Below are 27,293 nucleotides of genomic sequence, written 5' to 3' on the forward strand. Positions count from 1 at the left end.
CAACTGGGCTGGTGAAGGGACTCGAGCACAGACCCTATGAGGAGAGGCTGAGGGAGCTGGGGGTGTTGAGGCTGGAGAAGAGGAGGCTCAGGGGAGACCTCATCACTCTCTGCAACTCCCTGAAAGGAGGTTGGAGCCAGGGGGGGGTTGGGCTCTTTTCCCAGGCAACTCTCAGCAAGACAAGAGGGCACAAAGGGTCTCAAGTTGTGCCAGGGGAGGTTTAGGTTGGAGATGAGAAAGAATTTCTTTCTGGAGAGGGTGATCAGGCATTGGAATGGGCTGCCCAGGGAAGTAGTGGATTCTCCGTGTCTGGAGATCTTTCCAAAGAGCCTGGATGTGGCACTGAGTGCCATGGGCTGGGAACCACGGGGGGAGTGGATCAAGGGTTGGACTTGATGATCTCTGAGGTCCCTTCCAGCCCAGCCAATTCTATGATTCTGTGATTCTATGAAAAGCTGACACAGAGGTGCCGAGGTTGGGGAAGGTCCATGGGGGAGCAGATAGGGGTGCTCAAACCTCCCCCCCTTTTGCAATGGGAAGGAAGGGATGGGATTTGGTGCTGGTTGGGAGCCAGCAGAGAAGGACACCCAGGTCCTCCTCTCACCTGCAAGCAGAGGGAGCAGAAGCCAGGAGGTGAAGCCTTGGGCTGAGTTACAGAGATGAGAAGCAAGAAAGGCTCCGAACTTGGAGGAAAGCAGGACCAGGCTGAGAAAAAAAAACCCAGCTCCCATCTCCCAAAGCATCCCAGGCTCTCCTGGCAGCCAGAGGCACCTCAAGCTGGTCCCCAGTAGCTCACAACCACCTTCAGATCTCACCAGTTGATGGGGATGAGCCACCAGTGGGTTGGGTCACGAGAGAGCCCCAGAAGCCACCACGCATGGGTGACAGCCCAGCATCAATCACAGCTCTGGTCCCAGCCCTGGCCAGGGCCCCACAGCATGTTCCACCAAGGAATGGGGCCGTGGGGCAGGGAATGGGGTGCCAGAGCCCAGCTGGGGGTCACCAAGCTTTCCTTTCCTCCTGCAACAGCTTTTTCTCACTTAAACTCAGCCACCCACCCCCTAAGTGGTGGCCAGAGCACCCACCTCTCTGCACCCTGGTGGACATCCCCAAGTCCTCTCTGAATCTGGAGTGAAGCCACGGCAGATTTGGGCCAGGCACTCCTGGATTCGGGCTCAGTGCTACTCAGGGGCCTTGCTGGAGACACAAACTGGCCAGGGGAGGAGGACAAACCCCATCACCCCACCACCACCACCACCAACCCCCAGCAGCTCACCTTTCAGCAGCACCAGCAGACAAAGCTCTGCAGAGCTGCTGGAGCAGCCGGCCCCCATCACCGAAACCCAAAACCACCTCTTTTTTTTTTTTTGTCTTTTCCTTTCTCCTCCTCGGGAGGTTTCCTGCCATCAAACCCTTCCTGGGAGCTCTTCAAAGGGCAAGGACCGCCCCATCCACTCGCTAAACCAGTCGGAGCGGTGTCGGGCGGGCAGAGGGAGAGGCCCCCGAAGAAGGAAAGGGACAAGAAACCCTCCAGAAGGACCCGGGGTGACCCCGGAGCAAGGGGATGGGATGAGCATCACCACCTCCTTGGTCATCCCCGGGTTCGTGGGGACCACCCCCACTCAGATGAACCCCACACCCCCTGCCCCAGAGCCATTCCTCATCCCACAGTGGGGAAGTAATTTTAGGATGGTTGAATTTTGGAAGGAAAAAGGCAGCTCAGGGATGGGGACAGAGCCCCCAGCAGGTCCCCAGTGTCACCAACCAAGGAGGTATCACACCCCCAGGCAGAGAAACTCAGCAGCTACCCCAGGTTTTCCTGGAAGAGGAGGCTGGTGAAGAAGGATCCAAGGTTAAGGTTTCCAGGACAAAATGCAGGTGGAAAGATTTCTGCCACACTTTCCCCACCAAATCCCAGCCTTGGATCTTTGCCAAGCCCAGAAAACATCCAAGGAGGGGTTCCCCATGCTCCCCCCTTGGCTGCTCCATCCCCAGGCTGTGGGACCTGCACAACCCCACCCAGCCACTGGAGAATCCACCCAGAGGATACAGTGTCCCCCCATGCCACAGGGTTTGGTGGCCACTGGGGCCCTTTCCTGAAGCTCAGACATCACTTGCCCCCCAAAAATGGGTGGCAAGCTTTCCTGGGGTTCACCTTCCTTCTGAGCTGGGCACAAGCAGAGGCTGAAGGGGATGCTTGGACATCAAGAAGATGCTGGAGGCTCTCAGAAGTGGGGAGAAAGTCACCCTGGGGGTACTGTAGGATCAAGATTCTTGTCTCCAAAACAGCTCCTGGATGGCTTCAGGGTCAAGAAGCTTTGCCAGCAGCTGGCTACAGCCTCAAGGTGGAGGTGATGAGATGTATGAGCCCAGTGAGGGGACAGCAGCTCCCACAGGAGTGACAAACCCACCAGCAGCTCCCACAGGAGGGACAAACCCACCAGCAGGCCCAGGGCTGGGACCAGGTTCACGGAGACCCCCAAGGCCAAGCCCGAGAACCAGCAGCATCCATAGCTACAACACAGCTCAGGGAGCAGCTGGAGGCCACAGACTGATCAGAAATGGGCTCCTGGGCCCATAGGTGAGGCTGCTTAGAGCAATTAAGGCCAATTAGCACCCTCTGGGCCCTACCAAGGGGAGCAGAAGGCTGAGAGAAGGCAGAGCTGGGACCTCATGAGATGATGCTGTCAGCCCCTGGGGAGGGATTGAGCACCTCTGGCAGAACCTCATTGATTTCCTCAGCTCCAGGGAAATGCCCACACAGGACACAAGCCTGGTCCCAGGAACCTGGCTGATTCCCCCACACCATTTTCACACATTCCAGGGATGGGGACTCCTCCCCAGCTCCAATCTAAAGCTCTCCTGGCACAACTTGAGGCTGGTTCCTCTTGTCCCATCACCTGTTCCTTGGGATCAGAGACCAACCAAAGCCCAGGAACCAGCACTTGGCCTTGCTGAACCTCAGCTGGCCTTGGCCCATGGATCCAGCCAGTTCTGTCCCCTCTGCAGAGCCTTCTGACCCTCTGGCAGATCAACATTCTGCCCAACTTGATGTCCTCTGCAAGCTGAGGGTGCACTTGATCCCCTTGTCCTGATTACTGATTAAAACTGCCCCCAGCACCAAGCCCTGGAGAACTCCTGGGGCCACCAGCTGGACTCACCCTCCAGCCATGCCCAGGCCCTGGGCTCTTGGGGGCCACCATGGAGCTAGAGACAATCTTTACCCCATCAAAGCCCTCAGCTGGCTGAGAGGGAAAGAGGTTCCCAAACATCCATCGGAGTCATTTTCAGGGGATGGGGTTCCCCACACCATGTCCCCCCTCCCCAAGCCACCCAGCATCCCCTGGCCCCAAGGAGAGCTTTTGGGAAGCTACCCCAGCCCCGTGGTTGGGGGAAAAGGGGGTGTTTCACACCCCCTTCCAACGAGGACAGATCCCCTACAGCAATTGGGGTGGGGGGAGAGACACCCCACAAAACCAATAATTACGATTCAAAAGAAGAAGAGTGTGGCCACAGTCTGCCTTTTTTAACTTAGAAACTGTCCCAGAGTCTTCAAAAAAAAAAAAAAAAATATATCCAATGGAGAGCTGGTGGCCCCCACCCTCCCCACCCCCTCCAGCACAGTTCCACCTTCCCCAGAGTTTCCTTTTTTGTTGTTTTGGAGAGAGAAAGGGAGGGCACGTGGAGATTTTGTTTGCAGGTTGCTGTCAGGTTGTTGGTTTTCCTTCCTCCACCACCACCACCATCTCCTCCTCCTCTTGCTTTTTCTGCTGTTCAGAGTGGTGGCGTGTGGGGACAGGGACACGCAGTGGCCGGGGATGGAGAGGCAGGTGGTGGCTGAGAGGCGAGAAGCCCAGAGCTATTGGAGCTATTGCTCCACCTCTGTCCTTCCTGTGGCTTCCAGGATTTGCCCCGCTGGGACCAGGAGGGGACAGGGGGCACGAGCAGAGGAGATGGGTGAGAGGCTGGAGAGGCAGACGTGCAGCGGGGTCCGGAGGCTGAATCCTGGGTGAGGAGTCGAGGAGGAACCTCCAGAGGTTGTGAGTGGGGAGGAGAAGCCCAGGAAAAAAAAACGAAAAAAAAAAAAAGGTAAAATAAAAAATACTCGTGGAAACAGGAGCCAGGGAGAAGGAGAACCACTCCAGGAACCATCTTCTGCCCACGGGGCTCCTGCAGCAGCCACAGTTCTGGGCAGAGCTCAGCCTCTCGCTCCCGCGGTGCCTCCACGGAGGAGGAGCCGGGATGGTGCTGGGTGTCAGAGGGAGGGGGGGGTTGTGCCGTTTGCACCCCCTCTTTTCCACCGTTGTTGGTGTGAGTGTGTGTGTGTGTGTCCCCAGCCTCTTCATCCCCAGCCCCGGGGGGGTTTTTGGGTTCCTCCTCACATCATGATGTGGCGGCGGCGGTGCAGGGCCAGGTGGTCGGAGCGGGAGAAGCGGCGGTCGCAGGCGGAGCAGCAGAAGGGTTTGATGCCCGTGTGCTTGCGGAAGTGCCGGGTCAGCTCATCCGAGCGGGCAAACTTCCAGGTGCAGCCGGCCCAGGTGCACTTGTAGGGCTTCTCTCCTGCAGGGAGAAGGGGTCAGCGCCCTCAAAACGTCACCTCCACACCCCCAAAACGTCACCGCCGCCACCGCTCGGCCGCCCCGCAGCAGTCGCCCCCACAGCGATCTGGGGTGTTGAGGGACACCAGGACCCCAAAAAAACAAGGGGGGTGGTGAGGAGAAGGAAGCCCCAAGCCAAGGGAGCACCCCATAACCAGACCTGGGACATGGCCTTGGCTACCAGCACCCCAACACAGAGCCCAAGTGCCCCCCAAGGCCTGCAGTGCTCCCCAGGTGCCCCCAAGCATCCTCCCAGCACCCAAAGGGATCCCCAAGTTGTGGGCAAAGAGCACCAGCACCCCAAAAGTCAGACCCAAGGAGAATCCACAGCCCTCACCAAGAGGTCATCCCCCCAACCCCTGACACAGGCTACCAGCACCCCCAAGATCCCCCCCTGAGTGCCCAAAGGCTGCCAGCACTCCCTGAGCCCCCCGCCATCCCCCCCCAGCTCTGGCACTAAGGGTCCATCCTCACGCCCAGAGACAGAGCATCCCGCACCCCCTCCCAGCTCATCCCTGGGTTTTGGGGGGACACACAGAGTGATCCTGGCCCCACTGGGGGTGAGGGGTGGTGGTCCTCACCCGTGTGTATCCGCCGGTGGGCTTTGAGGTGAGAGCTTTTGGTGTAGACCTTGTTGCAGCCCTCGAAGTTGCACTGGTGGATGCGTCGCTTCTTCAGGTCGGTGGAATCAGCTCGCTGGCCCCGCACTGTTGGTCTGGGAGGAGGAGGAGGAGGTGAGAGGGATGAAGGGCACGGTCCTGCACCCACTGACCACCCCTCCAGGGGTGCCTGGGGACACGAGGGACAGGGTTGTGAGGGGAACTGACCACCCCCCCAGGGGTGCCTGGGGACACGAGGGACAGGGTTGTGAGGGGAACAGAGAGGACTCACTCTCTCTGGAGGTCCTGGAATGGGGCTGGGCCGCTCTCGGAGGCACTGTCCTCGCTGTCACTGTTCATGTCCATGGGGTACATGGAGCCTGGGTCCACCTTCACTGGGGGGGGGCGGGAAAGAAAAGCTACAGAGAAACGAGGAGGGAGGGGGTGAGCAAACAAAAGAGGCACTTCTTCCCCCCAAAAAAACCACCCCCACAGGAGAGGGAGAGCCCTGCTCCTCCTCCAAAGCGGAGCGCCCCGATGCTGCCCCAAACCCACCCAAAACACCCCCAATCAAATCAAATCAAGTCTGGGAGGTGGTGAAGCCCCTCAGGCCATGGGGGGCAGAAGCATGGAGAGATGTGACCTGGGGGGTTGCACCCCTTCTGGCTGCCCGGGGAAGATCTAAGCCCCTATCCTGGATAAGGTCCTCCCTGTGTCCCCAGGGGGGTCTCTGGGTGAAGCTGGCAGACATGGAGATGCAGGCAGAGGGGTGGGAGGACACCCTGGGGTAGAAGACTCAAATTCCCCTTTGGAGGTGCAGCTCCGAGGTGGAACCAACTCCCCAGAAATGTTTACAGAGAAAACGTGGGGTCTCCCCTTACCGGAGCCCGCGTTCTTGCCGTCCCCCCCGATGAGGGGCACGGTGATGGCGGTGACGCCGTCGGTGGGCATGGTGGTGTAGACGACAGGGAGGGACTGGACCACCACGGGGATGGTCTGGAGGTTGCCCATCTTGCTGGGCAGGTTGACGGAAGGGATGGTGTGGATGACGTGGAGGATCTGCTGCCCACCGCTGCCCTGCGTGGAGGCCAGGATGGAGCCGGGAGAGAGGACGGCCGGGATGGCCGAGGTGGAGCTGAGACCCGAGGGGGAGATGGAGACGGTGGCGGGAGTGGGGAGCGGGGGAGCCACCAGCAACGGGGAGGATTGGACCGAGGCGGGGGCCGGCGGGGGGGGAGGTGGGGCCGAGGTGGCCGCCGCCGCCGTCGTCGTCGTCGTCGTCGTGGTGGCCGCCTTGGACTTGTTGAGGGAGAGGTCGACGGGCTCGGCTTGGGGCTGGCCGCAGTCACTGGCCAGCAGCTCCTCGGGGGGCTCGGTCTTGATGTCGGCCAAGAGCACGGGGGGGGTCGAGGGGACCCTCAGCCAGCAGCGAGGAGGAACTCATGGCGGGCGTCGCCTTCCCCTGGCCCTGCGGGAGAGAGGCGGACGGTGAGAAGACGGGAAACTGAGGCACGGGGGAGGGGGAGGGCTGAGCCCGGCCATACCTCTGCTGAGGGGCAGGGACACGGCCGGACGCTGGGGGAAGGGGGGAGAGGGCCCCAACCAGGGGCTTGGGGGGTCACAGCCGGAGGTTGGGGGGGGTCCCCCGGGTCCTGCCGGGTCCCTCCGAGGGGTGGGGGGCGCCGGTCGGGGCCGAGCAACGTCCCCCGGGGACGCGCGCTAAGGGCGGGAAGATGGGGCCACGCCCCCTCCGAGGGCAAACCACGCCCCCTCCTGGGGCAAACCACGCCCACCGCCATCCCGCGGGCGTGCTTAAGGTGGGGCGGTGGGCGTGGCCCGGTGGGGCGGTGGGCGTGGCCAAAGGGCGGTGGGCGTGACCCCCCGCGGGGCGGTGGCGGCCCCGCCGCGCTCCCCTCCCCCGCGCCTTAAAGGGGCCGCGTCCCCTTTCCCACCACCCCTCCCCGCTTCGCAGGGGGTGCCGGGGGGCGCGGTCTGGGGGGGTCGGGGGGTGTCACTCACCGCCCCGGCGGCGCTGGGGGTGCTCCTGGGCGGGGGCGCGGCGCTCAGCCCCTCCGCGGGCAGGATCATGCTCCGCGCCGGGCCGAGAGGTGTGAACGGCCCCGCGGCTCCACCCGGGCTCGGCCCGGGGTGGGGCTCCTTAAAAGGGCCCGGCCGCGGCGGGGAGGGGCTGCGGGCACGGCCCCCCTAGGGGCAGGACCACCACCAACCCCCCCCTCCCCCCGCCATCCTCCAAAACACCGCACCCCAAAACCCCGACCCGCCCTCGCTGGGTCCCCCGGTGCTCACCCACCCCCACCCCTCCCCAACCCGGACACCCCTCAGTCTGAGCAGGGGACACCCCCTCTCTCCCCCCCCCCTCAGCACGTACCTGCCTGCACGCAGAGATCAACCCCATACACGCAGCCCCCCCCCTCCCTCCCCGCGCCCCCCACGCACAGACTCACGGACAGACAGACGGACACACGCGCGGCCCCGCCCGGGCCCGCCCCGCCCCGCGACACACCCAGCGCACACGCCCTGCACACGCACACACCCCCCGCACCCCCCCCAGGGAGCCCACGCTGCCAGGGACCCCTCCCAAAGACCTCACGCAACCAGGGACGCCCCCCAAAGCGCCACACACGGACGGGGACCCCCACAAAGACCCCCCGCAGCCAGACACCCCTCCCCCGCACCCCCGCACACAGAAAGGTAACCCCCCCAAAGGCCCCACGCAGTCTGGGACCCCCCCCAAAGATCCCACACACAATCGGGGAGCCCCCCTAGGCACCCCGAAAAAACATGGACCCCCCCCCAAAGACCCCACGCAGCCAGGGACACCCCCAAAGACACAGACACACAGCCAGGGACCCCCCCAAACACACAACAGAATGAGGGGCTCCTCCCCACACACACAGCTAGGGACCTCCCCCCAATACACCCCACACAGCCAGGGGCAACCCCAGAAACCCCACAAAACTGGGGATCCCCCCCCAATACACCCACACACAGCCAAGGACCCCCCCCCAAAGACCCCACACAGCTAGAGAGACTCCCCAAAACCCCCCTACTCTCAGCCAGGACCTGCCCCCCCAAGACCCCCACACAAAGCCAGGGTACCCCAAAACACCCCACACACACTTCCAAGTCACCAGGAGCCCCCCAAAACACATACACAGACAGGGACCCCCATTCCCCCCCTAATACCTCCCCCCAGTGCCAGGGATCCCCAAACCCCCCCCTCACACACACAGATCACCAGGGACACCCCCGTGACATCTCCACTCTCAGCCAGGGACCCCCAAAAGCACCTCGACTCATCCAAGGACCCCCCAGACACCCTCAGACTCAGCCAGGGATCCCCCAAATTCCCCCCCCATATGTAATCAGGGACACCCCCTCAAACACCCCTACACAAAGCCAGAGACCCCCCCAGCACCCCCTTATTCAGCTATGGACCCCCAACATGCACACCCTCAGCCAGGGACTCCCCAACCCCCTCAGGACCCCCACACAAAGCCAGGGACCCCCAAAACATTCCCCCCAATTAGTCACCAGGACCCCAAAACACCCCCCAGTCAAACGGGGACCCCCCAACACCCCCACTCTCAGCCAAGACCCCCCCTATATGCCCACACCAAACACCCCCAATACCACCAACCCCTCCGGAGTGGGGACCCCCCCCACGGTCACACAACAGCCCCCCATCAAGTTGGGGACCCCCAACTCCCAGCACACCCCCCCGCAGGACTCCCACCCCCGGGGGGGCTCCCCACAACCATGGGGAGAGGGAGCACAAAGAGGAGACCCTCCCCAGCCCCTTTTTTGGGGGGCTTACCCCCCAAAGCCCCATGGGATGAGGGGTGGGAGATGTAGTGGATGGGTGGGCAGGGGGGGTGTTGTTGCCCGCCCCCCCAAATTTACCCTCACTGCCCCCCAACTCTCATCAATGAGCTGAATTCCTTCATCCTCAGTCCCCAAACCCACCCCCCAGGAATGGGGAGGGGGCTGAATGCCCCCGCAAAACCCCTCCTTTATTTTACACCCCACCCCCCAAATAAATCCCCCCCCCCCTTTCCTTTTTTTCACCCTAAAATATCTCAGGGTGCCCCCAAACCTCGGGGTGACCTTGGAGAAGGGGGGGGGGGGGGGCATGGGAGGGACAAGCGTGGGAAAACACAACCACCCCACCCTACCTGGACCCCCTCCCTCAAAGCCTGGGGGTCCGTGTGTGTGTGTGTCACACCCCCCCCAAATCCGCGTGTCCCCCACCCTTGGGCGTGGGGTGGGGGCACACCCCACGGCGGTCACACCCCCCCGAGGAATTTCCTCCCTGCTCCACCCTCTGGATGGTGGAAAAGGGATGAAGGAGGAGGAGGAGGAGGGGGGGGTTGGACCACCCCTCTTCACCCCACTTTTTTTTTTTTTTTTCGGGGGGGGGGGGGGTCGACACTTAATCTTTTTCTAGCGGGGAAACTGAGGCAGGGGGGGAAACTGAGGCAGGGGGGGTGGAAACCGAACCCGGGTGGGGGTGGGGGTGTGGGGTGCTTTAAGAGCAAAGGGCGTGGGAGGAGGTGAAAGGGAGGGTGGGGGAAGGGGGGGTGGGGGGGGGAAGGCGGGGCGTGACGTCACCCCTCGCCCCCCCCTCTCCTTTTTCGTCACCCCTCCCGTCGTGACCTCCCAACGCCCGCCCCGGAAGGCTCCATGGATGAGGGGGGGGGTACACACAACACAAGGACCCTGCAAGAAGGGGGGGGGAGGGGGAGGGAAGGACGGGGGGGGGCGGGAACGCCCCCCCCCGTCCTTCCCTCCCCCTCCCCCCCCCCCTTCCTCCGGGCTTTTGGCTGCCACCCCCCCCCTCGTTTTATTTACGCGTCTCCTTTAAGAACCCACGCACGATGTGTGCCCCCCCCCCTTCGCTTTTCTCCGCCGTTTAACCGAGACCCCCCCTTCCCCCCCCCAAAAAAAATAAAATAAAATTAAAAAATTATTAAAAGCCCCTTTTCTCCCGCACCTCCTCCGCGTGCATCCCCCGTCGCCGTCCCCGCCGCTGCCCCCGGGGTGGGGCGGGGTGGGGCCCGCAACGGGCGGGGAAGGGGCGGGGATGGGTGGGGGTGGGGGGGGGGTTTGGGCGGAGCTCCCCCCTCCCCCACCCATTTTTTGGAGGGGGGGGAGGGGAAAATTTGGGTGGAGGCACCCAACCCCCTGCCCTCTCCTTCCTCCCCCACCCCAAAAAAGAAGACCCGCCCTTTATGATATCATCAGCAGCCAATGAGCTGCCCCCCCCCTCCCCTCTCCACCCCATCCAGCGTTGCCATGGAAACAGATGCAGGGGATGGAGCCCCCACCACCATCCCAAAACACCCCCCCCCCCCCTCTCTAAATAGGGCGGGTTGAGACCTGGCAAACTCGTGTCAGCGATGTGTGATGGTGGGAAGGGGGGAGGCTCTCCACATGCCCCCCCCCCCCCCCAAGGGTTATGCAGGACCCCCAAAACTCCAAGCTGAGCACCCATGGGTGCTCCAGGGGGTGCAGGACATGGGGAGGTTCTCATGGGATCTCTGCCTCCCCCTCCCACACCCTTAACCCCTCCAAAAAAAAGGCATTTTGGTGTCACCCCCAATAACCCCCCCACAAATTTGGGGTGCCCAGAACACCCTCCCTCTCCTAGGCACCCCAACCGGGGGGTGGGCAGGTTGGGTCCCCCGGGGGGGGGGGGGACAGGGGACACCAGCGCCTTGGGGAGCTCCTCTGAAGGGTTCACTGGAGGGGTGGTGAGGTGGACCCCAGAGTCGGGGTGTCCCCAGAGGCACAGCCACCAGTGTGTCCCCACGGGGGGGACCTGCTGGGGACAGTGGGTGGGTGGGCAGGTGTGTCCCCGTGTGGAGGAGCTGCTCACGGACACCTCGGTGGTGACCTTGGCTGAGCTGCACACGCTCAGTGCCACCACGGAGGTGAGGATGGGGACACCCCCTGGCCAACCTCTGCCTCTGGGGACCAGGTACCCACCTTGAGGAGCGAGCTGGGCCCAGAGGCACCCTCACCCCAAGCTGCAGGACCCACTGGAAACCCACGGACCTCAGGAGAGAAGAGGGCTGCTCACAGAGGTGGAAAAGCAAAAGCAGAAGGGAGAAGGGGAGCTGGAGGGGGTGGTGAAGGCCACCAAGAGCACTTGTGTCCTCTTCTCACAGCATCAGCTTTGGTTTGACCAGATGCCTTGGGTGGGCTCCCTGGCACAGCCCCCCTTGACAGGGGAGAATTGGGCTGACAGTGACCCCCCCTCCTGCCCATCCCCAGGGAGCGGGGCCAAGCAGGAACATGGATTCAGGACCTTAAGGAGAGCTGGTACCAAGTTAATACTGGTTGTAAGGTCAAGTCCTGAGGCAAGAGGAGGGACCTCCTCCTCTCATCAGGATTGCAGGGTTCTGCTCCCTGGGGCCTGACTTGCACACCAGGACATTTCTGAGGCCAACATCTGGAGCAGGCATCAACATTTTTGATAAGAAGACATTTCTGAGGGAGGGGGAAGAACCTTCCAGAAGGTAGGGTGAGGGTGCTTCCTCTCCCCACATTTTGCCCCTTGGCCCCACTTTTCCCCGTGGAACAGTTTAACCCCCAGGGATCCCCACCTCCTTGGGTAACCATGGAAATGAGGCAGCACTGCCCACTGTCCTTCCCTTGTCTCCAGAAGGAGCAGCTTGGAAAATAAACACAGTGGGAGCAGAGTGTGCCTCAATCTGTGCTAGAACTGCAGCCATAAAACCATCCCCTGCTCTCTTCCTGGTAAGCCCTTGGAGATGATGTTCCTGAGGCTCCTACAAGACAGGGATCAGCAGCAACCCCTCCTCTGGCTCTGCTGAAGAGCAGCAGGAATTTGGGTGCAGAAAGCCCTGAAGTTTCTCCACTGCCCCGAGAGCAAGGAGGGACTGACCTTGTCCAAGCAGTGGAGCCAAGCATGATCACATTCCAGCTTGGGCCAGAGGAACTTGGGAGGCAAAAGCAACAGCAAAATTGGCTGTTTCCACTCCAGGACCAGGACCTTGCTCCACACTGAAGAGAAACAGAAACCTGCTGCACCCCCAGCCCATTCCCAAGTTCTCCAGGAGCTCAGGCACCCCAATGTCCACAGGAATCTCTGCAAGTTCCTCTCCCCCAGGGACTCCATGCAAACACACCCTGGAGAGCCCCATTTCTGGGGGAGGCTGGCACCACACAGTGAGACTTGATGGAAGGTTTTGCACAGGTCTCATCCTTGGCTCTCCAGGTTTTCCTCCTCCCAAGTGTTTGGGCAGGGAAAAGGGAAAGAAAAGCACGATTTTGGGAAGCAGAGAGCCAGGCTGGGAGTCCCCACACCATATTTTTTTCTGCATCAATTTGATGTGACAAGAGAGAAAAAACCAAAACAGAACAAGAGATGCTGACAAGCACCAGGTCCCACCCAGCAAAACCTGAGCTGCCAGCCCTGGCTCATGGTGCTTTCATCCTTCCTGTGTTTCATGGAGATGCACACCAAAAAAAGCCACTAAAAAAGTAACAGTAACATCAAGAAACGTGGGTGCCCAACCAGCTGGTGACAGATGTAGCTGACACAGCCCACCCCATGGCTCCTCTGGGCTCACCAGGCTGAAGACCAAGACCCCCAGGACTTTTTCATCACTGTGGCCTTTCCAGCCCTTTGGCGAGTGCAGAGGCTGATGCCAGCCTGAGCCCTGCACCTGCTGAGCCAACTTTGTCTCCACATGGGGAAAAAAAATAAAAAATCCACTCAACACCCCCCAACAGCCTGAAAGGAGAAATGCAGCCACCACATCCCCACCTGCAGAAGCTGCCCCAGGTTTTTAGAAGAAAGACACCCCACTTTCCAAAGCTCTAGGATCTGAAATCCCTGGTAGCAAAAATTTATTTTCATGACTGAAGACAAGGAGAAATTTATAAACGTATTCTAGCAACCAACCAACAGAACAGTAAATATTCCAATTCCTGTGACTTTTATACAATCACCCGGGAGCAAAACATCCCAAAATGGCTCTGCCACCTGCCACTAGGACAACCAGGAGCATGAAAGCATGTGCATGTCACCTGTCCTTAAATCCTCCTTCCCAACCCCACCTCCACCAGGGAAGTCTCTTTTGAAGGTCCACAGTGTATCCAGCCATCCTCCAGAGTGACTAGTGTCCAATGTTAAAAAAAGGAGAAAAAATAAAGCAGCACACTCATTTCAAAGCCCAACAAAGACATCAACATTTGTTAGATTCTCCTAAAAAATAAGTAGTTCCAATTCATTTTTTCTCCCCCCCCAAGGCCACCACGTTGCCTCGGCCCAACGCTCAGCGCATGAGCAGGCTGTGCTTTGGTCCATCCACTCTCTCCAGCTTCTCAAAGTGTTTCCTGGCGTTACGGATGTTGATCAGCGTGGCCGCAGAAGCTGGGATGGAAAAAGGACAGGGGAGATAAAAAAAAAAATAAATTAAAAAATGTTAAAAGGGACGTGAGAAACCAAGTCCTCCCAGAAACTAAGTGCGGCTCAAAAGCAACAGCCCCGTTGGCAAACTCTTGTGTCAGCCCCAATGCTCCCAAGCTGAGAGGAACAGAACCCTGGGAGGTTCTGGGTGTTTGTTGATCCCAGCACAACAGGGAGGGAGAATCAGAGTGAGGAAGACTCAAGCAGTTTGCTCATGGGAAGCACCAGAGCTGCTGGTTTGCACAGCAACACCCTGGCTGGTTACTGCAGCATGGGGTTTACCTGGGTTTTCCCTAATTCAGTAAAAGGAGGTCAGGGCTCAGCAACACTGAGCCACGGGGCTGTCCAGGACACTGTCTCCCTAAGCACCTCAAATCCTCTCAGGAACAGTTTGGGTTGGAGCTGTGTAAACAGTTGAGCAGTCACCCCGTGCCAGGGGGGGCTGGCACTGCTGCTGCTGCTTCTCCAGATAAACAGAAGCTGCTATAATTAGAGTCCTTGCCCACCAAGAATGGCAGGCAGCAGGAGCAAAAAAAAAACAAAAAACCCAAAACACTCAAATAGGATCCATCTCTGCTTTCTCTCCAAAAACCACTGGGTCAGAACAGCCCAAAATAGGTGATTAGGCACAGCCTACAAAAGCAGGTCACGTCTGCTAGGTCCCCACCGCGGCAGCGATCCCTCAGCCTCCCATGGGGTTCCTCACTTTGAAGCTGCTTTCCTCCACCCTCAGCAGACCCCTCCCTGTCTTTTAATTACAATCAGTTTTACTGCTTGGCTGGGTGTTTCTCATTTTCCAAGAGAAGGGGAGTTTAAACAAGACTTATCCATCTCTTTGTCCAGGGGCTGCTCTCGGCTTCAACTTACGTATCGAAGGGTCTGACATCACCACCATCACATATGTGTTTGATGTGAAGATGTCAATGAAAGCAGCAAAGTTAGAGTTCCTGACCTCCATGCTCTGGAAAGAGGCTGCCAGCTTACTAAGAGGGGAGGAAAAAAAAGAAAAAAAAGAAAAAAAAAAAAGAATTAATCATTGCTGTAACACTGCTCAAACACCAACATCCCGTTACTTGAGCTGCTGGTAACAGAGAGGAGCTTAAATCCCCACTGGGAATGTGACATCAGGTGTGACTGTGAGTTTGGTTGTTTTGGTGTTTTGCCTCTTTTAAAAAAAAACAAGAAACAAACTCACTTTAGGCTGACTGAGAACAACACAGAACGATTTTCCCATTGAAGGGTGAAGGTAACTCAAGCTGGACTCACTGAGTCCCACTCTCTGAGCCTGCTGTGCCCAAGCACTCCAGTGTCACTTGCCCTGTGGATGTGACAGCTCAGCTGTCTGAAGGACAGTTGAACCCTCTGTGGGTAACCAGGAGAAATAAGCACAACCATTCAAAATCTTAGTAAACAGTGCCTGCAAACCTCTTCCTCCCAAACCAGCACAGTGGGACAGCAAAGCTCTACACTCCTTTGTGCTGCTACTGGCACAAAGTTACCAGCTCAGTCCCAGAACTTCCCTACCTTGCCCAGGAGAGCAAGGCCTAGAAGAAAATGGTTTCAAAATAAACCTCACCAGCAAAGGAGGAAGTTACAAAAAGCAACCACTGGGCTGTGTTTGAGCAGGGTGCAATTTAACTACTTGGGACTAACTCTTCACTGGGAGAGCTCTCCTGCTGCTGGATGAAGCTGAAATACCTGCTGGGGTGTCTTCCCCACCTAGTGATTAAAAGCAGCTCACCTGCAGCTTAGCTTGAATTGTTTAATTATGTTGCTGATTTTCTCAAACCTGTGGACATCTCGCTGTTCTTTGCATTGATAGTGAGAAATGACCTGGAAGGCAGAAGGAGAGGGAGTGCAGTTAGTCACTTATTTCAGCCCAGGTTTCTTCAGACTTGACAGTGATGATGGGAAAGGGGTGGGGACCATGGCAAGGATTCCCTTTGCCCGTGGCTGACTGAATCTTGGAAACTATTTGCAACAGTACTTGGGGTTTCATGGTAAAAGAAGAGTGGGTGATACAATCACCAGGAAACCCTTCTCAGGGCAGATGCAGATCTGCAGGAGAGCTACCATCCACTTGAGGTCTGAACACTCCAGCTTAGCTCCAACTTAACCCTCAAAGAAAAAATTTTTTTTCAAGGAAAAAAATGCAAGGAGAAGAAACAAACAAAAACCCAACCCCCACCACCTCAGGGAAGGGAAACAAACACTTGACAAATGCTGGAATAACTTTTCCTTCCCAAGCTTATTGTGCTGCAGGTTCTCCTGAACCTGAGGAGTTCCCCATTCTGCACCATGTGGGATGCACAAGCACAGAGCTGGAAGGCAAAGCCCCAGCAGGGCCAAACCAAAGGCAGCTGGTGTCCTGGGGACTTCTCTCCCCGTCAGTTCACTGAGACTGGACAGAGTCTCAGTGTCTTCAGTTCCCTTCCTCTTCTTCCTACAGCAGCTCTCAGTGCGTGGGTTCCTAACTCAAAGACTGAGAGGATCAAAAGTTTTTAGGGCTCCTTGCAGCATGATCCAGAGCTGATCCTTTTCACAAGGCTGGTGGCCTTTGTCCTTCACCCTCCTCAGCTAACAAGCCAAGACTGCACTGACTGCACGAGGGGAACAGCACAGAGCCCAACAGCTACACCATCTTTGTCCCCACAGCAAACCCAAAAGGAATATTTTAAAAGCCTTAAACTGTGTGCTGTAAACTCTCCAGAATCATGAAAGCAACTGCTGCTGGACACCCTTGAGCAAGGATGTTGACTTCTGACTTCTGCCCAGGAAGCCACATTTAAGAGGCTGGTGAGAACGAAGGTTTTTGCTGGTTGGTTGGTTGGTTTTTTTCCTCGAGCACCCTAAAAAGACCATCAGACACTTCCTACTTTTTTTAAAGCTGCCTGATTATTCATACAAGTACAGGTTTAGCCAGACTCCAGGATTTACAATTATACCAAAGCCTTCACTGTAGGCAAGTTCATTCCTGATCTCTCCAGACAGTTGTTTTTTTTCTTCCCCTGTTACTGTGATTTAAATACAATTTCAGAGCAAGATCTCATTTCAGGAGGAAGAACTCCTGGAGGAAGTTTAAACATAGGAAAAAATTGAGAGAAAAAAGTCTTTTAACAAGTCACCATCAGGCTGAAAATGAGCATGGAATATCTGTAGCAAAAATTAATCTTTTTCAGTAGAAAAAATATCCTTCTGACAAAAGTAGTGTTACACACCACTAAGATAGAACAATTTATTATCTACAAGTCAAAAACCAGCACTTGCCAGAAATGGCAGCTGTTCACTTCTGATAGGTTAAGAAGTGAGCAAAGTAACATCTCCCTTTCCACTTTCCCTCTGCTCATTTCAAACTCAGACATTTGGCCAGTAAGGAAAGCACTTCAAAAAGAAAAAAAAAAACCAACCAAAAGCACCAAACACCTCCAAAATCATCCCTCCAGGTCAGCAAGAGTTCTGGTGCCACCCAGAAACCAAGAGAGGATGGAGGACAAGCAGCAGTGGTGGCTTCAACCAGCACATTTCACCTTGCAGAAGGAGGGGTGTGGAAGCACAGCTAACACAGAGCTGGTAACCTGGGAAGCCACTGCAATCCCACTGCTTCTGATCCTCTATCCACACTCTGGGTTTGCAGAACAGAAAAAAAAAAAAATAAATAAAACCAATACAAAAGAACTCAAGAGCAGTTGAATGGCCAGGCCAGGAGGAACTGAAAAGGCTTGCTGCAAGCTAAAGAAGGCTCATGCCCTTTACAGAAAGGAATTCTCAAAACAAGTCCCACAAGCAGAACCGGGATATGAAACCCTCTGAGAGCTGGGAAGGGGGAAACACCCACCCAGCCCTCAGCTCCACCACTAGAAGTGGAAATTTTGGGAGGGTCCCATGAGTCACAGAGCCACGTCAGCTACTTTGAGTATCACCCAGCCTGGATCAATGCACTCAGGTGCTGGCACCTCTCTGGGCTACTGCCACAAGGGGACTGAGTGTCCATCCAGGGGACTCCATCCCAGGCTGGGCAGAGGAACCCGGGGCAGAACTGCAGTATTCACCAGGAAAGTGGCTCTCTCAAACAGAAGCACTTCATCTGCCTCAATGATCTGAGCAAAGTTCCTCAGGTTCATTTCCAGCTGCTGGACATTTGGGATCAGCTGATAGACTATACTGGACCAAGCCTGCCAAGAAAGAGACACAAGAAAAGGGCTGTGTTAGCACTGCTCTGCCTCACCCTCTCCTTACACCATCTGCTCCAGCACTGATTATCTGCAGCTCTAGCCTAGGAGAGACTGAGAAACTTCTCCCACCTCCCTGTCCAGGTACCAGTGGTACCTCAGACCCCAGTGAACTCTTTGCTAGCTCAAGTTCTTCTCCACATCAATCTCAGAGACACCAGGATGCTCTTGTCCTCTTTTAGGACAAGAGGTAACGGGTTCATGTTGCACTGAGGAAGGTTCAGATTAGATATTAGGAAAAATTTCTTCACCAAAAGAGTAGTGAAGCACTGGAACAGGTTGCTCAGAGAGGTGGTGGAGTCACCATCCCTGGAGGTATTTGAAAAACAGGCAGATGTGGCACTTCAGGGGATGACTTAGTGGCTAAGGGGGTGTAGGACTGTTTGTCTCCTGTTTGTGTCTCCTGTTTACCAAGAACTCAATAATTACCAAACACTCCTTCCATCCCAAACCCAAAGTTAGAAGCCCAAATCCCAGAGCAGGAGCTCTGAAGAGCTTCCTCAGGGCTGGATATAAGGGAGTCAAACCAAGTAAAGAATGTAGCTGCTGGAGGTTAGGGGTGCCTCTTGACTTCCAGAGGGAGCTGGACATGTGCTTTGTGAAGTGTCCCAAACTGCACCAGCCTCAGCCAAACACGTCCTACACAGATGGCAGGGGAGTTCCCCATGGCTCTGGATGGTGAAACCTGCCATCCCCAGTCCCTCTGAAGTCAGGAGACAGAGCCAAATGGTCTCCACCTCCACTGTGCTGCCACCACTGCTCATTAACTGTCCATTATAAGGATCATTTGCTCTCAGCAGAGCCCAGGCAGCACTCACCACTCCCTGGAACACCTCTGACACTGCAGTCAAGACTGACTGACAGCAAAAAGAAAAAAAAAAAAATATCCCCCACCAACTCCTGAAAGCAAAGCAAACTCCCAGGATGGTAACTGCTCCTGTGTCAACAGTGACACACAGGGGAAAAAAAATCCATGGTGGATAAACATGAGTAAAAGATGTAGAAACTCTTCCTAAAGTAGCCAGGTTTGAGCAGCATGAACACCCTGGCACCATGACTCCAACATGTGGAGGGGTTTTACTTCTTGTAATTAACCCCAGGATGCTCAGGTGCTGTTTACAACAGGTAACCTCCACCAGGAGTAGCTGGGGACCTAAGAAGGGGCAGTCACTAGTAAACCAGTAGCAACTAACCACTTGCCTGCCTCATGCTCTTGATTTCAAGTGGGAGAGAAGAAGCCAGCTATGGAGAGGAAGCTGCTACAAACCTTGTAAAGTGTTTCATCCCAGATGGAAGTCCTAAAACAAACACATTCCAAGGGACGGGACAGGCGCTTCAGGTCTTCCTCACGCTCCTTAAAAATCTGGGAAGTTAAGAAATAAAAGATTAGCAGTCGAGTGGAAATATTCCTTCTGCCTTTGGTGTGGTTGCTGGATTGCACCTGCAGGATGAATTTCAAACCTGTCTGGAGTATCCCCAGTGTTGGGAAAAGCCAACACCTGCTGGGCAGGAGAGACTTGGGAGCCCTTCCACTGGAGCAGCAGGGAGAGGCAGATTGTGGTGGTTGTCTCACAACAGATCTGCCTGAAGACTCCAAGCTGAGATAACTGCAGGTGTTGTGGAGTGGGAATGGAAGCAGAAACACACACACACGAGTGTCTCCAAGGACTGGAATTCTGGCAGGTCTCAGGCAAAAAGCTCCACCTCTGAGAACAGGATAGGAAGCAAGCACTCGAGGTTCCTGGGTGGGAGCAGCACTGAGGTTTGTACTGGCACAGCCTCCTCACATCACACTCTGCCCTTACAGGTTGTAGGTCCTGAGATATAAAAGGCCAAAATTGACAGAAATATTGATTTGGCCCAGTGTTGTTATGTTTGAATTACAGTGCTGTATCTGTTTGAAACAGATCTTGGTGGGCATTTTGCACTGATACACCTTGAAAACAGGTCTGAAGTAAGGCCCCTCTTCTCACTGCCCTCACTAGAACCTGCACATAACACCCACTGATCCCAAAACAAACCTGGACACAACCAAGATGATTTTAGACTCATCCCTCCATCTGGAGGAAAGGCAGGTGGAAGTGAGGAAAAGCTCCTTGCATCTGCCCTAGGAACAAGCTCCTTGAGCTGTTTCTGCACCAAGCTGGAGGGCAGAACTAAAACTGGGAGAGGAAGATCACCACTCTCAGGGAGCAGGAGGGATGTGAAGCTCCATGGAAGATGAATGTCCATGCAGGGAGACCAGGCTGTGGTTTCATCCCCAGGACCTCACCTGGCCTCACTCACAGCTGCCACAACTCATCGGGAATCAGAAGAAAGTTCAGTAAAACTTCTTTCTTCAGTCAAAAACCAAACAGCCTAAAGGGGCTTCCCAGACTGCTGCAGGTCAGGGAGCAGCCAAGCAGCCAGAGATGGACTTGCCTGGCCCACAAAGGCAATCTGATCTTGGTATCAGGAGCTGGGTGCTTTTTTTACCCCTAGCTGGAAAAGCAAGGCTGGTAGGAACTCAAAAGCTTCCAGTCTCCCTGCAACCTTTCAAAAAGCTCCCAAAACACCAAAAATCTCTGAGATGATCCCCAGACTTTGCAGGATGGCTTGTGGGGCAGAGGAGCGTTCAACAGCAGGCAGGCCAACTGCCACAGGGCATGATCAACAGATAGGAACCACCTTCTAATTAACAGGGCAAGTGTGAATTGCTCTTTTTTTGGTACTGCTGCAGAACAGAGCCTATGGCAGGACTGAAAGCAACAGCTAAAGAGAAAACAGCTGTCACTGTCACCACCACCATCCTCACAGCCATCCAAACAGTGAGCCATGAGTTTAAGGTTGCTGGATCTCTCTCAGTTCTATCTTTCTCCCAAGTTCTACCTCCTTCCTGGAGCCAGCACCGGTGACAGCACTGGAATCAAGGCCATGAAAGAAAAGGCTTGGAGGAGCTGTCACTGGGAATCATTAGTTCTGTTCTCCTGTGCAAGAGAGAGCAGCAACTGACAATGCAGAAAGGGCAGAAAAAGCTTAGGGGGCTCTGAGAATCCTTGAGAAACCCTTCCAGGAGCAGTGCTGGTGGGGCTGCACGAGGAGTCTGCGAGCAGGAGGCGTCGGCAGGGTCAGAGGCGCCGGGTTGGGAAGCATTTACAGTGGCAACTCTCAGCTCCTCACCAGATCCCGCTGATCCTCCTGCACCAAGTCCATCTTGTGCACTAGACAAAAGATCTTTGCATCGGGAGAATTCTGAAGGATTGCCTCCAAGCAGGACTGGTAGTAGTGCATGTCCTTCTCCAGCTCCCGGCTCTCCACGTCGAAGACGTAGATGAGGACTTCCACGTTGCGGAAGATGTTGTCCCTCTGGCTGGTGAAGTAGTTCTCCATGAAGGTGTCCTGCCTGGGAAGGAGCAGAGCAAGAAAGTCAGGAGACTCCTGTTAGAGCATCCAGGTCCTGCTCAGCATCACCAGGAAAGGTGCTGCACGTCAAATCCCTCCCAGCAGAAAGGCCAGGTTTGCATTTTGAGCTGGAGAACCCCTGTCGGAAGCCTCAACAAAGAGCTACCCCCCAGGTGGCTGAATCCCCCCCCAGGACATCAGGATCTCCAGGATCAGGACATCAGGATCTCCAGGATCAGGACATCAGGATCTCCAGATGCTCCCAAGGGAGCAAAGCTGGATGCTCTAAAGAGCATCTGCTCACCAGCCTCACAGGAAGCAGAAGCTTCTGTCATGTGTCCTGTGCAAAGGGTGCTACACTGGGCCCAGACTGGCTCTGGGGGAGTTGGACACAGAAAAACCACAGGAGCAGGAGGAGGTAAAAATATAAATATAAGCAAAGCCATCAGCGTGGCCTCATTACAGGATTTGCATCTCCTGCAACTTTTGCATGAAGCAGCTCAGCCAAGCTGGACAGCCCTGCCTGCCCCAGCCTCATCCCCCACCCACAGTTCCAAAAGCAGAAGGCTCAGCAGTACCTACCCTCCACAGTCCCAGAGGTTTAGTACCAGGTTTCCTAGGAATCTGACATGGGAGTGCTCCACATCAACTGGAAAGAGACCACAGGAGGTTACCACACAGCCAGAGCAGAGCTTCCTCCTCAGGCAGCCAAAAAATGACTTTTTTTTTTTTTTGTGCCTGCTACACAGCCCAGAATTTGTGAAATCCCCCCAAACAACCTGGAAGTTGCACAGCCTAAAGCTGTACCTAAATCTGCAGCCAAAGGCACTGCAGGAAAAACACACAGCTCCCACTCACAGCCTTCTGCTCTCCACCCAGGACACTGCTCTCCTGGGAAGCACAGTAGGTGGTTGCCCTTTAACAACACTTCCCCTGATCTTTGTGATACTGACATTATTTCCAGCACACTCTGCCAGGCCTTAAAAAAAAACCCAAATCAGTCAAACAGAGGATGTAAACTTTATAAATAGAACAAATTTAGGGCAAAGAGGAGCTGTACACTGACCCGTGGCAGCACATCCCAGCAAGGAGTGTTGGGACCTGACAATTCCAACCCTTGTCTTGGAGAAATCATTTATTGCTTTTTCAGATCAGTGGCTTTGGAGGGGAAAAAGGAGGCAAAAAAACCCAACAAAACAACACTAAATAAGCCCAGTGCATCATCCTGCCCAAACCAGAGGTGTGCAGCAAGATCACTGCATCTCCAGGTGCACTGCTGACCAGCTGGCTAATGACAGGAAAGCCTCCCCCCCAGCAAGCAGGACCACAAGGAGGCTGTGAACAGCCTCCCAGTTATAGGTTAGAGCAGCAGAAACTGCTTCCTGATCAAAAAAATTAAAAAAAAAAAAAAGAATAAAAAGGAGCTAGGGATGAAAATTCCCCAGTGAAGCTGCAAAACAGGACCTGGTGCTGCCTTCCTTCCCTTTCACTGCAGCTTCCTCCCTGCCCTCAGCTGGCCTGGGGAGGGAAGGTCCCTGTGAGGTGTGGCAGCTGGTAGGATCAGCAGACACCCAGCAGCTGCAGGCAGGGAGCAGCCTCACCCTGTTAACCCTGTTAACGAGGGGGCTTGGAGCCCTGAGAGTCTGCAGGGCCAAGCAGAGCACCCTTACTTGTGGCACCCAGGCGCCGTGTGTCCCGGGCAATGTAGTTTGCAAAGATGATGGACCTCATGCTGGTCTTCCCAGACCCACTTTTACCCATCAGCAGCACCTGGGGAAGAAGAAAAAGAGGAAGAATTAGGGAGCACAGAGCAGCAAGGCCCTCACATCTCCCTTCAGGGTTGCCATCTTCCTGCTGAGGCCACCAAAACACAGGAGCAACGTGTTTCAGGTGTGAAAGGATCAAAGGAGGGAGGCAAAGAGGAGAAGCGTGCTGGGAAAACAGGAGACTGACTGACAGACTGACTGACACTGACTGACAGACTGACAGACACTGACTGACTGACAGACACTGACTGACAGACTGACACTGACTGACAGACCGACTGACAGACACTGATTGACAGACTGACTGACAGACTGACTGAGACAGACTGACAGACACTGACTGACAAACTGTCTGACAGACAGACTGACAGACTGACACTGACTGACTGACAGACACTGATTGACAGACTGATTGACAGACTGACTGAGACAGACTGACTGACACTGACTGACTGACACTGACTGACAGACACTGACTGACAGACTGATAGACACTGACTGACTGACAGACTGATAGACTGACAGACACTGACCAACAGACTGACGGACTGACACTGACTGACTGACACTGACAGACAGACACACTGACTGACAGACTGACAGACTGACTGACATCCTTGTCTCCTCACTACCCACAGTCACTGAATTGTGGTGAAACCCAAAACTTTCGCATTTGGTTTGCATTCCTGGACTGTGCCCCTCAACCCTTGCAGGAATTTCTGCCCTTCCAGGCCTTGGCTTGTTCGCTTTTCTCCCAGAGAAGTGAAACACAAGTCACATTTCAAGTTTTCAGGGTCAGAAGATGAGCAAAAAGGCAAAGGCAGGTGAGCCAGCCCAGTCCCAGAGCACCTGGCTGTTGTGCACTCAATTCCAGAGTCCTTTTGTGGGATCATCAGGCCACAGGAGAGGGAGAAGCTCTGGTAGCCAAAAACTAGGAGATGACTGAGGTGGGGGGGACAGAGGGGAGGCACCCACAGGGCAAGATCCTGCACTGGGATCTAAAAATAAAAGTGAACCCCCCCTGGCAGTGCCTGGCTCACAAAAACAGCTGCTAAACGAGTTCCAGTTACAAAGTCAGAGCCAGGCTCTGGCAACAGCTCTGAAAATCTTTCATCAAGGAGGGGTCTAAGGAGAGCACAACCAACCCGTGTCTGCCTGCCCAGTCCACACCAGTGCACGAGGCCAGCTGAGGAGGAGCTCACTGGACTCCCCTCCAAAAAGAAGCTGACCAGGAGCCTGGATGATCTGCTCACAAGAGCTTTTGGTCACACCTGCACCCCCCAGGAAGCTATGCTGCACCCAGAGAGGAGCCCAAGAGCTCTGGATTCAGACCAGCTGTAGGAAAAGCAGAGGCAGAAACTTGGCAGGCTTCTCCACACAGGTTTCTGAGACACCCCAGGAAAGTCTCCCCACCAGCACATCCTCTTCCCTCTGGCTGTGGGAGGCACATGGGGAGCAGAGGGTTATGCAGCACTCAGGCAGAAGTGATGGTGGATGGCTCTGCAGCCCCTGCCAGCAAATAACCCCCAACTCAGTACTAATTTCCAGCACTTTAAGCAGAAGACATCTTCTGACTCTGAGTCTTATGACACACACACACACACACATTGGTGAATGCAGGAGGGGAAGGAAAAGCCAATTGCAAAGGATCCTCCTTCCAGTCCTTACCTTTTTCTTCATGGCTGTGCTTGGCATCACCCACCTACGGAGGGAAGACCATTTTCTTACATTGCTCGACTTTCCTCAGGCTTCACTTCAACACCCAAATCCCACCCACAAAAGCACCCTGCAAAAGGGGAAGCGCTCCCCTCCTGACACATCTCCCCCCAGCCTGACAGCTTCTGCTCCACCCGGCCTGGGGAAACTTCAGCAGAAGCCTCCCCCTGCTCCAGAGCCCTCCCAGCACGCCCCTGACCAACAACCTGCCCCCCATCACCCAGCCCACACAGGCCTCAGCAGGGGGAACGCGGCCAGCGGTGTCAGGCAGGGGGAGAGCCCCGCACCGCCCCGCTCCAGGGCCGGCCTGGCCCACAGACCCTGCCCCGGGGATGCTCCGGAGCCCGCACCGAGCAACCCGCGGCCTCGGTGTCACAGGTCCGCACGCCCCACACCGCCCGGACACCCCCCGACCCCGCTCCTTCCCCAAATCCCCCCGGCAAGCTCACCCGAAGCCCCGCCGCCCCCCGCTACCTCTAACCGCGATAGGCGCCTCCTGGGCCGGCTCGGCAGTGCCCGCGGGCGGGGGTGGAGTGGGTGCCCGCCGGCCTGCCCGCCGGAGGCTGGGGGGGGAAGCTCAGCGGCAACAAGCGCCCCCGGCTCCGGGGTAGGCCTCAAAGCCGCGGCCTCGCGTGATGCGGCCGCCCCGCCGGGGTCTCTCCCGCTCCCGATCGCGGCTCCCGGGACCCCCCCGCCCGCCCGCCCCCCCCCAGCGGCGCTCACGAGACCCAGCGCTGGGCAGCGGCCGCCGCTCACGTGAGCGCTGTCCCCGCCCCCTCCCCCGCGCGCCCGCCATGTGACGCGAGGCGGGGGAAACGGAGGCGGCAGCGAAGCGCCGGGCGCCATCTTAGGTGCGGGCAACCCCGGTCCTGGCAGAGCGGGAGCGACGGAGGCGGCAGCGGGGGTGCGGGGCGCACAGGACGGGCAGGGGCTGCCGGAGGGGCCGTGCGGAGCGGGGCCTGTGGGGACGGGAATCGGGAGACGCGGTTAGGGAGGCCTGTGGGGCGGGAGGAGGTAGCGATCGCCAGCGCCTCCCATATGGTCTAGCGGTTAGGATTCCTGGTTTTCACCCAGGCGGCCCGGGTTCGACTCCCGGTATGGGAAGCTTCGCTTTTTTACCTCCCCAAGCCCTCCATGGGAAGTGGGGGGAATCCTACGCATCGCCCTTTTGTCCCACCCTGTGCTCCCCGTTTTCGGGTCAAACTGCAATAAATCAAAGGCCCTGAGCTCCCCCCATCCCTGTCACCTCGTGTGTCCCCCTCACCTCACGTAACCTTCTTGTACACCCACACAGCTCTGTCACCTCGTGTCCCCCCCGTCACAGTCCTGTCACCAGGCACATCTCGGCTTTAAGGAAACCCCAGCCTGTCCCAAACTTGGGGCAGAGAGCTCCAGAGTTGCCTCTCTACCTCAGGAAGGCCCTCACCAGCTTTCTGCTAGGGGACCTGTAAAAGGGACAGCTCAATCCTAGAATTAAGATCATTCCCTTAAGTCAAGGTAACACCTCAGAAGGGGCTGTGTGTGCGTGATAAATCTTAACAGGAGGAAAATAAGTACTTCAGCCCTCCAGGATAAACCCCTTCCTGGGAATATGTGGTGTTCAATCTCCCAGGACTCTCCAAGGAAGGTCGGTGCTACTCCTGCTCCTCTTACCCAGATGTATCAGAACAATTTTGCTCTCTCTTGGTCTCATGTGCCTCCTCCTGGTTCTGTCTGACTCAGGAACATGTTTGATTTCTCTTGGAAAGAAAGGAAAGTTGGGTCCTGTCAAAAATGTCCCTGTGAATGGAAGGTCCCCATCAGCAGGTGCAATGGGAAGGGGGGAACTGCATGTTCCCTGCAGCAGCACCCGGGTGAGTGTCACCAGGTGCTTTTTTAGAAGAAGGAGCAGATTGCTTGCTCCTTGTGAAATGCCTTCCCCAGGAGGCACGAGGTTCCTGGGAGCAGCTGCATTGCTTCAGGAACAGTGGCTTTCAAAAGCCATTTCCCAAACTGGTACATGCACCAGACCAGGAATGGGCATTCATTCCTCTGCTTGTGGCAACAGAAGTAAAAAAAAAAAAAAAAAAAAAAAAATACATATATTCCTGGAGAAAATATAAAGCTACAAACTCCAGAGGGAGGACTGCTTCTCTGGAAGTCCATCTTCACTGCCAGGCTGAAGGTGTGGGACCTGGTGGTTATAAAAGCTACAGCAGACACAGCCCAGTGGTTTTAGCTTTGAACTCTGTAGGGAAGACATTAGCAGGTTTTGGGGGAAGAAAAGTGAAGGCAGCAGCAGGGCAGCTGCAGCAGAAAGCAATCCCCCAGGATTTCCACACACGTGCAGTGCAGGAATACAACGGACCTCGTGGTGTGTTCATTTCCAAGCAAAATATATTCCAGTGATAACAACTTTGTGGTCCCACCCCTCTAACTTCTGTACACCTCCCCTGCTTTAAAGCTCAAAGAAAAACCTACAAAGCCAGATTATTCTGATAAAGCCCTTCCAACTCCTTGACACGGGAGAGAAACTTGTCTCAAAAGTCTGGACCCAAGTAAGC

General features: G+C 56.1%; 2 protein-coding genes and 1 non-coding gene across 5 annotated transcripts; 1 reads left to right on the top strand and 2 right to left on the bottom strand.

The window, feature by feature from the left end:
• Positions 1–3,578: 3,578 nt before the first annotated feature.
• Positions 3,579–6,641, bottom strand: LOC115598209 (Krueppel-like factor 8). Its single transcript, XM_030449350.1, is given in 5 exon segments — positions 3,579–4,560; positions 5,180–5,313; positions 5,490–5,616; positions 6,079–6,601; positions 6,603–6,641. Coding segments are annotated over 5 exon segments (1,005 nt in total). The 3' UTR covers positions 3,579–4,378.
• A 6,426-nt stretch (positions 6,642–13,067) lies between these two features.
• Positions 13,068–25,432, bottom strand: LOC103534143 (ras-related GTP-binding protein A). 3 transcript variants are annotated; one of them, XM_030449352.1, is made up of 10 exons: positions 25,232–25,432; positions 24,703–24,736; positions 22,939–23,038; positions 21,851–21,917; positions 21,047–21,269; positions 19,155–19,250; positions 17,708–17,830; positions 15,400–15,491; positions 14,526–14,641; positions 13,068–13,622 (listed from the first exon to the last, which is right to left on the bottom strand). In XM_030449352.1, the coding sequence occupies exons 2-10, from the start codon at positions 24,727–24,729 to the stop codon at positions 13,525–13,527; spliced, it is 942 nt and encodes a 313-aa protein (XP_030305212.1). In that variant the 5' UTR covers positions 24,730–24,736; positions 25,232–25,432; the 3' UTR covers positions 13,068–13,524. The 3 variants fall into 3 exon arrangements, with proteins under 3 accessions (XP_030305212.1, XP_030305213.1, XP_030305211.1); XM_030449353.1 differs by having other exon boundaries at positions 25,200–25,307; XM_030449351.1 differs by having other exon boundaries at positions 25,225–25,301.
• A 350-nt stretch (positions 25,433–25,782) lies between these two features.
• TRNAE-UUC lies at positions 25,783–25,854 on the top strand. Its single transcript has one exon. It is a non-coding gene; the product is annotated as a tRNA-Glu (tRNA).
• The last annotated feature ends 1,439 nt before the right edge of the window (positions 25,855–27,293 follow it).

This window comes from Calypte anna, chromosome 4, assembly GCF_003957555.1.
Source record: "Calypte anna isolate BGI_N300 chromosome 4, bCalAnn1_v1.p, whole genome shotgun sequence".
NCBI lineage: Eukaryota > Metazoa > Chordata > Aves > Apodiformes > Trochilidae > Calypte > Calypte anna.